Source organism: Falco cherrug, chromosome 2, assembly GCF_023634085.1.
Source record: "Falco cherrug isolate bFalChe1 chromosome 2, bFalChe1.pri, whole genome shotgun sequence".
NCBI lineage: Eukaryota > Metazoa > Chordata > Aves > Falconiformes > Falconidae > Falco > Falco cherrug.
This window is the reverse complement of record NC_073698.1, coordinates 76,166,829-76,184,122: the sequence shown is the minus strand read 5'-3', so window position 1 is coordinate 76,184,122 and position 17,294 is coordinate 76,166,829. Positions and strand designations below refer to the sequence as shown.

The following is a 17,294-nucleotide window of genomic DNA, read 5'->3' as shown; positions in this document are numbered from 1 at the left end:
GGTGCAAACTGGCCGTGAATATTTCTAGATGACAGCTGGAGGGGTTCCTACTGACCACCACACCACAAGGTTTTGAACCATGTTTCCAGCAGGATTAGCAGATGTAGCAATACATACGTGCATATGTGACAGCACAAAAGGAAAAAAAAAATGTTTCAAGATGAGATTTGATCCTTTTCAGACAATGTGTGTAGCAAAATCTGGGGCAACAATGGAAGGGAAAGGTACTGCTCGGTAAACAGCAGCAGCTATCCCAAACAGAGTTTACACTAAAATAATTGAATGATCCCTTGGAAAAGGCAATAGATTATGTATATGGTATCTCTGACAGCAAGCTCCAGCCAGACACCAGAAAGGGTAGGATGCTGCTGGCAATGAAGAGAGTCCATATGTTAAGATTAGCCAGACAGCAAAAAGTAAATGGTGGCAGTGGTTATCCTCTTTTGAGGAAGAACAGGAGAGCAGTTAGCAGAAAATGGCATTTTATTTAAAGTGGCTTGAGCAATTCACTGCAAATCTAACTGCTGACACTTTATGTTTGATGGATACTTAAAACTAGGGATGGACACATGCTACTATGGGCCAGCATTCATCCACTGGTCAGGTACAACTGCCCAACTTATAGAATACAAGGAGCAACGCATGGATCCTGGGGATGGCAACTGAAAAAGCACTCTCCTCAGCCCAGCAGCCTCACACAGCACTGGCAAAAGGCAACAGAGGCTGAGCTGCAATGGGACACAAGTCTTGAGGCAGCTACAGGATCCAAATGCAACCCAGGATGGCTACAGCAGCAGCAGCATCCTCTCGGACAGTGAGGACATCCAAGCAGCTCAGGCCTAACCCAGTACAGGAGGTATCTCCGCCACCACCTGGCCTGATAGCGGATAATCAAAAGAAGGTACAGGCGTAATGGTACCAGAATGCCATCTAGCAGAACAACGGCAGCAATGGACAGGGCAAAAGTCTCCTACCTGTAAAAGCAATACCATCAAAGGGTGAGATGTTGATTCAAAGATGAGGATACTTGGAAGATTACAAGCCACCAAAAGATTGGTGATGAGGAGTGGTAACTTTCAGACAGGTCTAAGTTGCTAATTGCCTGGGCCAGACACCAGGAGGCTGCTCTGGTGCTTGGGGGTGGCTGCTGCTGGGGCACAGCATGCAGAGTCAATCCTCTTGACTAAAAGCCAGACCAACTGCTGAAACCCCCCAGCAGTTGTTGGTACCCATCAGATGTTAACACCCATCCATCCACAAAACTGGCTACACAGACGATATCTTAGGGTGTCGAGCTCCAGGGCACAGAGCAGCTGCCGTATCGATGCAAATATAGATGTATGGAAAAGGCGTGCCTAGGATCCTCAGGCAGGAGGATTTCTTAGCCCAGCTCTCTTTTTTTCCTCACAGAGACAGGGAAATGTAGACCTTTCTAGTAGCATCTAGGCACTAAAAAGTAAGTAGTGTACACATACAGAATGAGAAGACTGCTCCTAACCTAAACAACCCACAGAAAACATATATGTAGGCCATTAGCGGGGATGTGGGAACGCCAAAGGATTTTTGGAAGTCTTTTTATAAAAAGCTGCTTTTAGCTAGGCCAAAGTTAGGCCAAAAAGAGATGCCAAGGGAAGGAGAATTAAGGGAAATGAGTGTAGGTGCAAGGCAGTGAAAGGAATTAACTTCTCACCTGCACAGTTTCAACTGACCACAGAACACCATTAAACTGGTTTTTGTGTGACCACGGATTATAAAAAGTAGGCTAAAGGTTGAGTCTACCTGCGAACAGGATGACAATTTAGGGCTCTTCTAGCACTGAATGTGGGTTCAGGCTGAGCTCCTACCTGCAGAAATAATGAAGCCCTTGCTACCTCACATTTTAATATCTGAAGCTTGGGCAAGATTTAGGTCTCCTGACCCGGCCACCTATTAGCATTTCATAACATCTTCTAACAATTTCATTATTAAGGCTTTTCTCATTCTGTTAGGTTTCTGAAATGATACTATACTTTCTTTCATGCAGTCTTTGCATTAACTTACTATGATTACTTTGTTTCATTTCATTCACATATAATTCATATACTCAGTAAGGATCTTCGCTAGAAATGGTTCTTTGAATGCTCTTAGTCCTCAGTTCATGTTGAGGGATTAATAGTGTGTTGGAGTTTCTTTATGGGATATTTCCCTTGACCCTGTTTTTATGTAGTGAGCAGTGGCCACAGCTTAAAGGGGTTATATACATCTGGAAATTCTAATCCTCTCTAGATGACAGAAAGGAAAAGTAGTCTGAAGCTGTAATTTCCTCCGGTTTCAGGTCTCTCCCTCCCCTACATGCCAGCAGCCATTTCAGAGGAGAGAAAGCCTCCTTTATTCTAACTTTCACCGTATTATTTACTTACTCATGGTCTGCTGGGTAAGTAATTATTGCTGAAATTAATTACTTAGTAAGTAATTAAATGCTTTTGATGCATAGGAAGAAGTTTTCCTTCATTAAGAAGCAACTTTGTGGTAATAAACTTTTTACCTTTGTTCAGTTACTTTATAAATAATGAAAAACAAAAGGCCCAAGCTCACTCCTGTTACTTAGATGAAATACCCACTTACTTTTGATTTCAGTATCACAGTCTGCCCAGTACTTCTACCAAGCAGTGGGTCTGCCTGCACCCTGCCCTTCCAGTTCTGGCAAAGATTATAAATAAATGAACCATTAAATGATAATTCTGTAAAGCGAACAAAACACAAGAGAGCGCAGGTGAAAATTAGTGTGTGATGTCTTGTAACACACAGTGGCTGTGGTTTTACTTATATTCACTCCTATATACATTAAAGAGATTAAAGATTACACTTCTATGTGTATGCAGTCTTGTAAGAGTAAACCAGCTCTGCGATGTTACACACACTGCTGTTGCTGGCCTTGGGTCAGGTCCTTCACATTGTCACAGGTATTTTCAACTACAGCTGTGGCTCTCTACTGGGCAGTTAAAGGCAGTCAGTAGGTGCTTTTTAAAAAAATACCCTAAAATCAAATGAAATCACAAAGGAAAAGTGAAAATTACAGGTTTATTTTCTCAGATATCTTACAGCTATTTATACCAGGTCTTCAAATAAAGCTACAGTATTTAGCATAACCTGGGACCATGCTGAGCCTGGCTTCAGAGCAAAACCACTGGTAGCTCCTCATGATGGGATGGCAACTAATTAAACCTAGAGGATGCCTGCATCTAGCTGCCTGCCATCCACAGCATAATAAGTATGTGGTAATAATGCAAAAGCAATCAGCGACCAGGAATGCACTGCTTCGCGAGCTCACCAATAATTTGCTTAAATAATCAATCAATACTTTGAGTAACAAGGCCTGGCTATCCCAAGCTGAGCTGTCTGAAGGAGGCTCCTTACACAAGCAGATCCTCTCACACAGCACTGCAGGGAGAGGGAAAGGGAAATTGTATGCACCTGTGGCAACACCAGCATTTGGGGGGCATCAGAAAGAGGTTTCCCTGGGGCTGCTTCAGCTGCAAGGGGAGATCTTTGTCTCACACTCCAGCCGCAGCGATGCCCACCTGGGAAGTAGCCTGCGGTGCTTCCCGTGCCCCATCTCCTGCAGCCAGGCACCAAGGGATGGGGGGCAGCAAGCCCTGGTAGACAGCTGGGCAAAATTCAGCATTTTCCCAGGTTTCCATCTCCAGGTTGAAGTGTGGCAATCATGCACAGCCTTTTCTTCGTACATCCTAAACACTTTAAGGCAAAGTAAATGTCCTTTCTGCTGTATTTTTAGATGCCTAGCCACCAGCAACAATACATGAATATAGTAACCCTTTGTGGCACGTCACCTTTTTCCTTAAACAGCTTGGAAGATTATGTCAACAAATAGTACTTTATCCCATCATAATTATCAATGCATTATTATTTATATCTCTCTTATTTTACAGCGCTTACTCTAGATGACAGTGACAAGCAAGCTTCCAAGAACTGTGCATGGTAAGGAGAACAGAGGCAAGGCAAGGAAAATTAAATGTAAACATGAATAGGAAAATTAACTTGTGTCTAGCAAAAAAACTTTAGCTACAATTTAGCAGGGTTTAAATTAATTTTGCTCAATTTAGGAATATCATTCTCATACACAAGGTATTGTTATATTGCATGAATTATACTTGTTTTGCATCTCACTCAAAATAGCATTACTGTCAGCCACTTTTTGTTTACTTTTTTAGTACACAATGATAATGAATTATACGTGTATTACACACAGTGAATGAGACTTTTCAAAGCAATGTAAGTACTCAGGGCCATTCCTCCAAAACTAAAACCATTTTATTTTAATGGGAGATGTGACAAAATCTCCATTGCTTGTAAAAAATAAATAAAGTGGTTTATTCAGAAGAGGTTTCAAGCAAAGGCGAAGGGGAATGGCTGCAGAGGTGCCCCTGCTCCGCTCCCCCTGAAGTGAGGAGAGGGAATGCCATCATCTAGTTAAACACGGCAGAAATATGCCGGCTAATTAATAAAAATACACAGCTCTAATCCTTATCCATTCTTTAATTTTAAGATTCAAGATTATTTTCAAAAACTTGCCAGAAGTCTGAGAAAACCAAGAGCCTTTTAACTGAACACAGGTGAAAACAGAGGCTGGAAAATGCTGCCCAGTTACAGATCACTGGCTTTAATCTTACACCAACTAATTCAAAAACCAAATTTCCTTCTGCTGTGAATTCTGCCTCCAGAGTTCGTGCTGTCTGTGTTTGTGTTAATGGGAACATTACCAGGTCACAAGTGCACAAGCAGCAAAGCAAATGCTATTAGCTATTTATCCTGTTACAAGAATTATGTTTAAATACCTCAATGCTATTTCTAATCCGTATTTAATAACATGGCAAGATGCCAGCTGAACATTCTACGTGGAGACAAAAATCTTATATCCTTTTTAAATTCTTACAGGGAATTACTTCAACAAAAGAGCATTATATTCTCGAACACATTATAGGCCTGGGAAAAACAGATTAACTGGTATTTCAATGACACATCCTGTTTTACACTTCACCATATGATACTTAACTTGCAACACACAGCCGTGCTGTTTTAACTTAAATACAAAACCTACATGCATATATAAAATACCTGATTTGTGCTGTAACTGAATAAGTAAATAAATAAGAAATACCCAATAGATAAGGTATTTTATGCAGCTTCAGGGAGTAGGTCACTGAAGGCTTAAGAAAATAATTTGCCAATGATATTCTAAATGCTGATATTTAAATCAAGAGGTGAAAGTGAAAGATTATGAGTGTGTGTTTTTTCGCCCTCCAACAGTATGTGATATTTTGGTCCATATGGAAAATAATTCAAATTATTAGGTAAAATAGCGCATAAAAACCCTGTCAGCTCCAGTGGCAACTGGCAAAGATGTGGCCTGAGAGAGCAGTTAAAAACTGGACACAAGTACCAGCAAAAAACCGTCAGATTGACGGAGAGGGGGCTGAAGTCTATTCATTCCCTTCCCAAGGCAAATTCAAATTCAAGGCTGTTCTTCATCCTGCCCTCCCTACCACCTCACTTCCATTTACAGGCTTTGGGAAACTATGAGAAACATAGTATTGCTAATTAAAATACAATTTTTAAATAAAGCTATACCACACAAATCATACTGCAAACCAATCAGCTATAACATTGATATTTGTCAAAACAAGGACTGTCCCTGTTGTCTCATCCCCCTGGGGAGCCCCCAGCTCCTAGGGGTGCTCCGGGCAAAAAGGAGGCTGATGGTTTTGCTGAGGGGTTGGTAGTGTGTTCGTTTTTGCAGGCAGTATGGACCCCAAAATTTTTAAGTCTTTAGGGTACATCTGGATCCTATTCCAAGTTTCATCTGCCACCATTATGGAAAGAAATTTGATTTTTTTTACAAAACACTCAGGTTCTGTAATAGTTTTCAAAAATAATTTCAAAAGTGACTGCCAGGTAAATCTCAATGATTCTCCAAGACACAAATGAGAATTTTTCTGAAATTTGAGTAAATGTTTAACTTCTCTGTAACTACCCCATTTGAATAACCTGGGAAAGGGCATGCATTTGTGATGGGCATGCATCTGTGACTCCAGTCCTACTATAGTTTACTTTGTTCTGTAACAATTACATTTCTAGTTTATTTGGATATGCATGTATGTGCTAAAATTTCAGCATATGAAGCAGAAAAAAACAAGATGGGAAATACCACCTTTGCACCTCCACCAGTCTGCAAGGCTTCACAATAACCATCTCCCTGCCCATGGCACGTCCCTCAGCCGGCCAGTGCGCCAGCCCCAGGCTCTTCGCAGGGAGGACCCCCAACGGCAGTGTTGGTGGCAGGCTGTGCAAGCTGCCACCGTTTGTTTTGAGAAGCTAAATATTTTTACGAAGGAATTAAAACACTTTCTTTTAGTGCTGACAAGGCGGGTGTTATTGAAAGCAACTGGAATGGAGTCACTCAACTTTTTCAGGCTTTTATCAGTAAATAATCAGACATTGCAAATGGAAATGCATACAAGTCCTTATCACAGCGTGACATTTTATTATCTGAGTGAGAAAATAATCAGTAACCTTCACATGGCATTTACTTATGTTCTTTGGGCAAAGTCCGAGGAACATGCAATTTCTTACTTTTAAAGCAGTAGGTGTTTTTTGGGGAGACACAAGAGAGTACAGTCAGCAGCAGCACAGGAGTAAGTCTCTATGCTTCACTTCCCTTTCCATAAGATATGTATAATATTTCATTATATTTCACCTTACTCCCTTTACTACCTCTGAAGAAGAGGGCTCTGTCTCTTGCTAAAAAGTATACAGATACCACCAATTCAAAGTGACTTCACCACAGATATGCACCCTAAAAAATGCAGTCATAATAATAATTTCCATTATCACTTCTGCTTCACAATATTTAAACAAATTTCTACAAAAGAGCCATAAATATAATTTTGCATGGATCTATACGAAACTATAAGAAAGGCTGAAATGCAGAGTCTCTGGGATGGCTAACCCTGGCTGGTACCTGTCAAAGTAAAGAGCCTCAAAAGACAGAATTGTTTGTGTAAGCGGAGTGATCACAAAATTGCCTAATCCTCTTCCCGTGAACAGGGCAGCAAAGTGCTGGAGAGAACTGATTTCAAATGGAAGAAGACATGGAAGAAAAAGTTGGTTCAATAGTAAAGCTATCTAATAAATACAATTAAGACTTTTTTTAATCAACAAAAAAATGGTTTACTCTTAGGGGTGTTATTAAAACCAAAACTCAGATTCTCATGAGGACTGGGCATAATTTGTTATACCCATGCTGGGAAGGGGACACATCACCTTTTCATCTTTTTAATACCTACAACATTTTGGTTTCTCAAAGCACACTTACTCCACAAGTGATCCCAAAATCCATGGGAACCAGAGGCCACTGAATACCATTTAAAATCTACATACTGCTACAATAGGAAATAACAGCAAATACCTTGCCTAACCATAAGGTTGCCGGATATTCCTGGCTCCTTGGATTTTATCTTTCTGATGTTGTCTCACTTTGCAAGTAATTATTATATGTCAATAGTGTCAAAGAGAGAGCAGGAATAATTCTGTAACTCTGCGTCTGAGCAACTGGCTTGGGAGAGAGATGCACACTAATCCTCCGCTTATGGTCCAGGTAACATCTCAACCTCAATTGCTTGCATCCCACACCACTGCCCTAAGTACAGGGCTAACAATACAACTGCTACTGCCTCCTCCATTTTGGCAACCGTGCCTAAAAAAATATTTGTGAATGAATCTAGACCTAACACTGACAGGTGATATTTCCTCAAAAAAAGCTCTTAAGTTTTATTTAATGAAGACCATTTGCAAAATTTCATCTGAATTTATTAATAATGTAATTTTAATATAGTTATGCTTTTCAACTAATTGGCCAAATCCCTTTCCTTCTCTCATCCAGAAAATCATTCGCCACACTCCAATGTTTTGTATCTGTGAACGCTGTGAGTCCTATAGACTGGTTTGTTATTCATCTGTATACAAACATGAATCAAGCCCCAAATGAAACAGACAGCACGCAAATTCCCAGCACAGCTGCATGATAATCACTTCATGCAGCAATTATCAACATTTCTGAAGAAGGCTGCATCTCTCCCAACAGGACTTATGAAACGAAGGTTCACTTCAGACAAGCAGGGACCGAAGGCAGAAAGCAGACAAGGAAAACTTCCATCCTTTACCCTGGCCTGCGATGATCACAGGTAAGATCAGCTTTTTAATGAAGACAAAACTCAAGGGGCAGAGGCAGTACGGCTGAATTTGGGCAGCAGGCTGATCTCATCAGAAGTTCCTGCTCATTTCAGCCAGCAGGAAATCCAAGCTGTGTCCTGGGACTGAAGCAGGAAAGTGTCCCCTGTTTAGCGAAGGGCTTAAATAGCACGTGAGTTTAAGCCTGTGCTTAAAGTAAAACACATGGTGAGGTGCTTTACTGAAGCAGTGAGCTGAGAAGAAATAAAAAATAGGAAAAGGTCTAGGAATGTACCTTTGAAGGCATTTACTTTACTTCAACACTTTTTTTGCCTAAAACTAGCCTGCAAACTGCAGAGATCTGCAGCCACACTGAGAATAGATAGATGCTTAAGGCTCGTACAATACTATGTGCACATGCAGTTTTAAGACTTCCAAAGTATGGACAAAAAGGTTACTTCAAGAATTATGACTAGATTATATTAAAAAAAGGGCAACTCTATATTGCTGATTACTATTGGTTTGCATCTTTCTGGAACAAGACTTGGCCTGTCAGTTGTCAGAACCAACACTGGCATAAAAAGAGTACACTACTGCTCTGTCAAGCACCTCTCCAGGAGCAAAGCAGCAAAACTAATTCTGGTGTTGTTTTCAAAGCTATTCTTTAATCAGCAGCTCAAAGGATCCTTGTGGGTTTTTTAGCAGTCTAAGCTCTAAAAAGGTGACAACCTGAATGGCCAGAAAGGAAAGCCAGTAAAGTAAAGAGTAAAAAAAGTGAGAAGTAAAAATGAATAGGATTGCACATTCAAAAAATTTGCATAGCTCTTTCAGGAAAAAGATTGGCATCATTGCCTTTCAAACTAAAGTCTCCCAAGGACAGTTTTATTGAAGACTGCTGGAAGAGTACTCAGCCTCCAGAAAAACTGCTGCAGGTGCACCCAACATGCACAATAACCTGAAGAGTTATGAAAAGAATTTGTAATGCTAGTTCCTCTTAAGCTGCATTAGGGAACCTGAAATTACCATATTCCAGATGAAAAAAAGTAGCTGAGAAAGGGCAAATACCCATGGGAAAGGAGCCAGCTTCCTGCTTTGTACAATGCTCTTGGAAACAGAACCCCAAAATGTCTTTGAACAAACACACCTCTGCTGATTCACTACTTTTTGTACAGCTGAATGTAGTCAAAGAGTCAAAATCATCACCATACAAACAGCTAATTAACCAGCAGCCAGAAAAGCGGGGCTATGCTGGTTTTGCTGGGCAGCCCCACAAAGCTCAGTCCTGACCAGCTCCAGTTTGATTCTGGTTTCAGCAGAACCAGTCTACGCAGTGCCCATGCTCTACTCCAGGGGAGGGGCTTTCTCCTGAATGAGTTTTCCCCTGTTCTGGGGTAACTTTCATGACGACTCAATTATAAAAGCCAATTGGTCTCATAGCCAACTGTAAAACAAAATACCCGAAAGGACGGTGGAGGGAAACAACGTATTAAAAACATGATGGGATTTTAATGGCAGCAGTGAGGCACCTGAGAAAAAGTCCTACTTTCTGAAGAAGGTACATGAAGTAGAGTTCAGACAGCGAGGAGAAAGGAGCAGACGTGTTTCTGAGGGGAAATAAGGCATGGTTTTGACAGAAAGCAAAATGCAGCAGCACTGGTTAAGACAGGGGGAAAGAAAAGCTGTCTTCTACCATTGCCCAAACCATACCAAATGCTCGCTTGCCCATTTCATGACAATTTGTCCCTCTGTAGCATCACGCAAATCCAGTGTGCTCACCTTTGCCAAGCTCTGGGTAGTTCCCTTTGTCTGGATAAATATCCAGTAACTAAACCTCTCCTCAACCTCTTTTAATCCACAAATACGCCAGTAGTGTAACTCCACACATAAAAATCTTTACTTTCACTTTCCTGACATCATATAAATACTGGGCTCCTACAGTGAGTCTACACTAAAAAATGACAGTAAACACCTACTTGCATTTTGATACAGGATGTCAGCTATTCTACTTACAAACTATACCCATCTAACTGATTTACAGACTGATTGCACCGATGAGCAAAAATCAAGATCTTAAGCAGAAATACCTACTCAGTGATTATACTGTAAATGTTTTCATCAGGCATCAGGTACAGCACAGAGACCACTGAACGGGCATACAGTCTAGGAGGTTTTTTCCAGGGATCTGAGCTCCTGCTGCCCATGGGCTTCTTACCAACAACATTCAAAGCCCAGAAGTTCAGTTTATACTTCAAATTAAAGTTATATATAAACCACAGGCCCATCACATAATGGAAAAGAAGATTCTTTTCTGTGCTCTAGTATGAAGCACCCATTACCATTTAAGTTGGATACACTAACTGCGGTGTTTGGAGGCACAGCTGCAAACACTTGTTGTTCCTATGTCTCTACTCACAGCGAGGCTTTTTTTTTTTCTCATTTATTGGCACTTTGATAATTCAGCACAGCTCTAAGTACGTCAAGTCAGTCAAACACATCTCAGGAACGCTGCAAGGAAATTCTGTTTCAGTAAAGTAACCTTGGTCTCTGGTAGGGATAAAATAGCTCTCTGAATGAAGATAAATTACTTTGATTTAGAAACCAAGAATGTCACAAAACTGAACAAAGCCCATTACTTTTCATTGGATAAAATCTATTATCTTAAGCTCATGGTCAGCTTTTACTATATACCATTTAACCCAGAAACTAAGCAAGAAATGTTTTGCAAGATGAGCGATTTCAGAGAAGGCCTTGTGTTGGCTGTGTTCAGCACTTACAGATAAATCACTGTCCCTAGAAATCTTTAGAATGATGAAATCTGCAGTTGCAATTCTGGTGTTTAAGTTTCCTATCTGTAAGAAAATTTTACATTCATTGGTATGTAACCTTGGAGGTTTTATTTTGAATTTAGAAATGAACTCTTGAGTCCTACATAAATGTTTGAATTGCTTAACATTAACCAAAGAAGTTTAGTGAAAGTACCACTATATTCAAATGGTAGGATAAATCTATGACATTTACAGAAATTCTCTGACAAATAAAGGGCTTTTGCTACAGAAGAGGGAGGGAAAAAAAGCACACATATACCACTGACCTTAGAAAACCAGCTACCAAACTTCAACATCCACACAGTGTCCTACCCAAGGTGCCAGATATGCTTAAGTGAATTACCAAAGACCAACTGGAAAGCATATCTGGATGACCTTTGCAAACATCTGACTTTGAAACACCAAAAATATCAAGTATTACTATCTAAAGGAAATATATGACAGATGTTGTTTCATGGGAAAATGGAAATCAAGCAACTACCTAGTGAAACCCTCAAAGCAATTCTGATATGGTCTCGCTTTTATAGCCAAGGAGTCTTACGTAGTTCAGCTTCATTAAGTTCAGTTGCTCAAACAACCGTCTTAGTGTAGTCCATCTGATATCGAGCTGCTGATCCAGAAGGACATTATCTCCTACAGATGCTGCTTACCCTGCTAAGTGCTAGAGTATCTCAGATAGCATGAGGTCTCAACATTGGATCCTGGGTGTCTTTGAGTTCAAACCACATAGCACTTTGGCATAGCAACCCAAATCAGCTTAGAAGAACAACTGCTGGTATTCGTGCTTGTGGAGCTACCAGGAACTTTGCCACCCACCTCACAGTGGGAGGCACAAGGCGACAGGGTATTTGCAACATTCAAATACATATATGCAGAAATAAATGAACCAATGCAAAGCAGCAGGAAGCAGAAGAGAGAAAAAAAAACCCCAAAACCAAAACTAACAAACCCTCTAAAAACAAGCTATATCTGAAAAGTTTCTTTCTGATGATGATCCTCCTGTTTGTTATTCTTGAAACATTATTACTGAAAGACTACCAAGCACCTTTAGCATGGAAACTGTGAGGATCATTCAATCACTATCACTGTATTCTTGTGAGTTTTCTCCTACTATGGGACTTTAACATTTCTCCGTATATGTATTGTGCTATCAAATCATGGCACAGCCCTCCTGTCTCTAGCACTGTGCATCCAGGCACAGAAAACTGGTAGACAATCCCCACCTTGCCCACTTACAAATATGCCAGAAATCAACAGGCAGCTGAAATGAACAGAAATAGGCACAAAAAGAAGTTAGGAACAGGACAGACAACAATATCAGTATTTAAAACAGCCTAATCACTCCCCAGTTTGTAGTGGCACTGTAGAAGGGCAGAGTCTTAAACAGTGGTTTGAAGAAGGTCAGGGAGCTGATGGATAATATATTTACAAGGAAGTCCCCAGCTGCATGGGAGAAAGCACACAAGATGCTTGCTGAGAAATGCAGCAGATGGGTGAAAGAGGTCAGTGGCACTTGCAAAGTAGAGGTGAGTGTCAACATCTCAAAAGCACGTTAGAGCTAACAGGCAGGTACAGAGTAGTGATATAATGGAGCACAAGAGGCATGGTCACATGCATTAGAAACATCCATTTGAAGGGAAGTGTTTCAGGCTGCAAAAAAGTGTTTGCATTCAGCGTGGATCATCTCACTTCCTTAACCCTCAAGTTTTAGTCATTTCTCAGGAAAGAGCACCAAATCTGTGGACCACATGCTATGGTCTGATACAAACATTCAACAGTCCCCAAATGCCAGAGTTCATGCTGTCCCACACTGGAAACTGCTCTCCCTCTTTTTCCCCATCAAAATACATCAGCAGCTATTTAAGCACTGCATTATGTATGCGCTCCTAAAACCTACTTTAAGCCACCACAGAGAACTTCCATTCTCCTTCTTTTTGCCAAGAGAAGGGTAGAAAGATGGCAAGTGCGTCTTGAGGCAACAGCAAAAGCAGCATGAACATGAACTCTGCTGACACGAGGAAAGAGAAGTGCTCCTCATTTCCCAGCACGGCGGCCCTGGCACATTTTGGTGGATATGGAAATGCTGAGCTCTCCAGTAGGCATTTTTTTTTCTACCATTAAACTGGAGAAACTCATGCCAATCTCAAACTATAACACTAATCTGATCTCAACTAAAGAAAAACTAGTTCTAGGTGAGGTAAAATATTCAAGCCTTGTAAAACTTCTCCAATAAAATCATTAGAAAAGCAGCTGTATTATTTTCTAGGCATTCTTCAGTTACTAATGCTAAGTTGATCATAAAAATGCTCCTTCTTCTGCCTTTAATAATTCACAAATATTTTCAAAACCCATGCTTAATCCTAATATTTGAAGACTACACAGTCACAACAGATGCTGTTGTTATAGGCTGCTCTCTAATTCTGGCCACGTTGTTCTTCCATAAAGCATGCACTGAAGTGCAATAATGCACATGTAGCCTTTATGACTTCAGCCTCTGCCACTCTCCAGCATTCCCTGATGGATATAAGAGCATAAAACAAGAATTTAAGAAGTTACAAAAGTGTCTCTGCAAAGAGGGGCTGTTGATCTGTGAGCCAGAATGTCAGTGTATCACTTCTGCCAGGCTCAAGTTATAGGTCCTGCTGTTCGACACAAAATCACATTTTGGCTTCAGTCTTACCATCTCGCTGCCATACACCAACCTGACGTACAGAGTTGCTTTTGGACCACTGAATACATCCCAGCTTGCATGCTAAGGGGAGCAACTGGGGCACATTCACCAACATCAGCCGTTATCATTCATCTTTCCAGTATGACACTATGCAGTGTGTCCAACACTGCTATGTATAAGCCTCAGCGCATTCCTCAGCCTTTCCTACATAACAATAGTTCAAAGGAGGCTCAGCCTTGAAAAAAAGGAGTGTGTGCTGAGATGGGATAAACCAAGGTATGAACACTGCTTCGGCCCAAAGCCCTCTCACCCAGAAGGTTGCCAATAATTTTTTCTTTCACGGTTATTTCTGGCTGCTACAGAAGCAGCCTCAGTCAGCTCAGGAGATACAGTATGTGCACGGGAGTTATTGCCTGTAGTGGAGAAGGTCCCAAATGCCTTCTGCTTCCCTGTTTTAGTTCCCTAATTTTAGGCCTAGTCTGAAAAAAATATCCCACCGCGCTCCATACTTACTTAGTCCAGCAAGGTCAAAGAGGGAAGAAAACACCTTAGGATGGTTTATATGCACAGAAATTTCACATCTGGTATTTCATCTCTGTGGACTGATGCTGTTTCCATGCCAAGTTCCACTGATTTTGGTGGAATTCCAGGCACAAGCTAGAAAAGCCCTAAAGCTCTATACCATAAAATACCAGAAACTAGTTTTAAGACCATTACAATTTTTCTCTTTTTCATCCATTTCTTTGTAACCTAACTCTTCCCTGCCCAAAATATACAAAGCGGACAAGTACAAGGGATGCTACACTGCTGGGCAATTTACTGATTCTTTGAATCCAGCCTTGCCAAATTTTGGGGCAATTATCTAAGTGTTGACCATAGTGGCATAAGGTGTTCTCAAGGGATTTTAAAATCTTCAGAATGAAGCAAGAACAAGTCACAGCTAGCGATTCCAAACAGATGCCGCCGAGTACATCCCCACCCCTGCCCCAGGCCCACGGTGAGGAGAACACAAGCAGAAATTGCTCCTGAGACGACAGAAACAGAGATAGATCCCTGCACACCCTTCCCATTTAAACCTAGAGAAACCTCAAGTAACCCAGCACAGAATCCATGAGGGGAAACTATGGGGGAGACCACCCTGCAGGTCAGGTGTGTGCTTCTCGGGGTCCAGCAGCACCACCAGCCCCAGGGCCGAGGGGACAGGCAGCGCTGGCCTTCACCCAGCGCATGGGGAGCCCTGTCCCCTCCTGCCTGCTGCCTGCTGAAGGAGTGAGGAGCAAGAGGCAAGTTTATTTGGGGCATTAATAACGAAATCAGCTTTGCCTGCCACATTTAAATGCCACTCATCACATGAGCTGCACGGGGCTCCTGGAGGAAGGGAGGGTCGCGAACCCAGGTTTCCCCAGCAGCCGCTCACACCCTACCTTGACGAAGAGGGAGATGTCGTGTTCCTGCTTCTCCTCGTCCTCCTCTTCCTCCTCCACGGCGGCCGGCGAGCCCGTTTCGTCCTCCTCGTCCTCTGCCCGGCCCCGCACGCCGTTCAGGCTCCGACCTGCCGCGTCCCACTCGCCGCCCTCGGGGCCCGGGGACCCGCCGCGCTGCCCCTCCGCCGCCGCGCCGCCTTCCCCTGCCCCCGAGGCCGCGCCCCCCGCTCCTGCCCCCGCCGGGGCAGCGTCTCCCCGCTCCACCGCCTCCGCTCCGTCCTCGCCGTCGGGACCGTCCGGCGACCGGCGTCCGCCGTCGGCCTCCCCTCCGGGCGGCAACGCCACCTCTGCTTCCCCGCAGCTCTCGGGAGCCGCTTCGCTCCCCGACGGGGCCGCCACCTCCTCGGGGACTGTCCCCGCCGGGGCTGCCTCCCACACTGCATCTTCGGGGACTGTCCCCGCCGGGGCTGCCTCCCACACTGCATCTTCGGGGATTGTCCCCGCCGGGGCTCTCGCCGCAGCCTCCGCGGGGTCTCTCTCCTCTGGGCCCGCCTGCCTTTGCGCCTCTTCAGGGTCTCTCCCCGACGGAGCTGTCCCCGCAGCCTCTTCGGGGTTTCTCCCCTCTGGGGCTGCCTGCCTTAGCGCCTCTTCGGGTTCCTTCCCCGACAGAGCTGTCGCCGCAGCCTCCTCGGGGTCTCTCCCCTCTGGGACCGCCTGCCTTAGCGCCTCCTCGGGGTCTCCCCCCTCTGGGGCTGCCGCCGCAGCCTCTTCAAGGTCTGACCCCGCCGGGGCTTCCTCCCTCACTGCCTCTTCGGGGTCTGTCCCTGCCTCCTCTCTGTCTATCTTCGTAGGAGCTGCCTCCCTCACTGCCTCCTCGGGGTCTGGCCCCGCCGGCGCCGGCTCCGTTCCCGTCGGGGCCACGGCCGCGTCCTCGGAGTCTGTCCCCGCCGGGGCTGCTTCCTTGGGCTCCGTCCCCGTTGGGGCCACCGCCACGTCCTCGGGGTCTGCCCTCGCCACTGCGGAGCCCTCGGCTGCGTTTACCCCCGCGGCCGCTGCCACCAGTTGCCCTCCTGGCAGACACTCGGCCCCCGGGCTGCCCCCGCGGAGCTCTCGCTGCTCAGCCCCCGCCGGTGCCTGCCGCTCCGCTCCGGGCCCGCCCGGGGTCTCCGCCGCCCCCTCGGGTGCGCCGCCCCCCGTCCCGCCGCCGGCCCCGGGGGGCACCGCCGCAGCGGACAGCTCCTGCACAGCCGCCGACTCCCCGCTCAGCCGCGGCGCCTCGCCGGCGGGGGGCCCGTCCGGAGGCTCCGCCGCCCCCTCAGGGGACGCCCCGGGCTGCGGCTCCCCCCCAGCCGCCGCTTCCTCATCGCCTCCCTCCCGCGGGATGTCGCTCCCCTCCGGCGGCGGGGCGCCGGGCCGCCCCGGGCTCTCCGCCATGCCGGCCTCCCCCGAGGCCGCTGCCCAAGAGCGCAGCGGGGCGGGCGCGTCGGGCCGCCGGGACGTGCGGGAACCGGCGCAGCCGCCGCCGCCGGGATCAGCGCCGGGCACCGACGGGGGGGACGGCGGCGTCTGCGCACGCGCGTCCGTGTGTCCGTGCGGGGGGCGGCAGCCGCAGGTGCCCGCGCTCCTCCTTCCGCACCGCCCCCGCACGGGGTGAGCCCTGCGAGCCCCCCGCCCCAGACCCTCCGCCTCGGCGAACCTCCCCACACCGGTCCTGGCTGCAGCTGGCACGGGAGGCGGCGGCGAGGGCGTGACCGTGGCGGCACCGAGCGCTGCCAGGCCCCTCCTCGGCCCCCTCCTCCCCGCCCGCTGGCCAAAAGCTTGCCGCACGGCGCCAGCCGCCTCCCCCCCCGGGGCTGACCGGGCACGCCTGGCAGGCACCTGCCGCCTGCTGTGCCCGGGCCTCGCCTCACACCCCAAAGCTCCCCGAGCCCCGTTTCTGCCCTCGCTTTTCCCCTTTGCCGCTGCTCACTCAGGCACAGTGTTTCTAGCAGCCCCTCCAGGCACCCTGCTGCTGTCCCCGCCACCAGCCTGGCACCCACCAGCCCTGGGGCCGCTGGCAGGTGGGGGTGACAGCCACCCAAGGGCTGAGGGTTTGCTGGCCACTGGAACACGGAGAGGTGCGCCATTTCCCAATTCCAGGTTTACGAA

At 45.7% G+C, this 17,294-nt stretch overlaps 1 protein-coding gene across 2 annotated transcripts in view; it reads right to left on the bottom strand.

Annotated features, from left to right (window-relative positions):
* CLIC6 (chloride intracellular channel 6) overlaps positions 1–16,698 on the bottom strand; it is a 33,760-nt gene extending 17,062 nt beyond the window's left edge. The window contains exons 1-2 of one of the 2 annotated variants that reach the window (XM_055703175.1): positions 15,618–16,698; positions 15,147–15,575 (exon numbers count right to left, since the gene is read on the bottom strand). In XM_055703175.1, the coding sequence (XP_055559150.1) occupies positions 15,147–15,575; positions 15,618–16,580 (1,392 nt within the window). In that variant the 5' untranslated portion in view covers positions 16,581–16,698. Of the gene's footprint in view, positions 1–15,146 lie in introns of both variants that reach the window. The other variant, XM_055703174.1, reaches the window with a different exon arrangement.
* Positions 16,699–17,294: the final 596 nt, after the last annotated feature.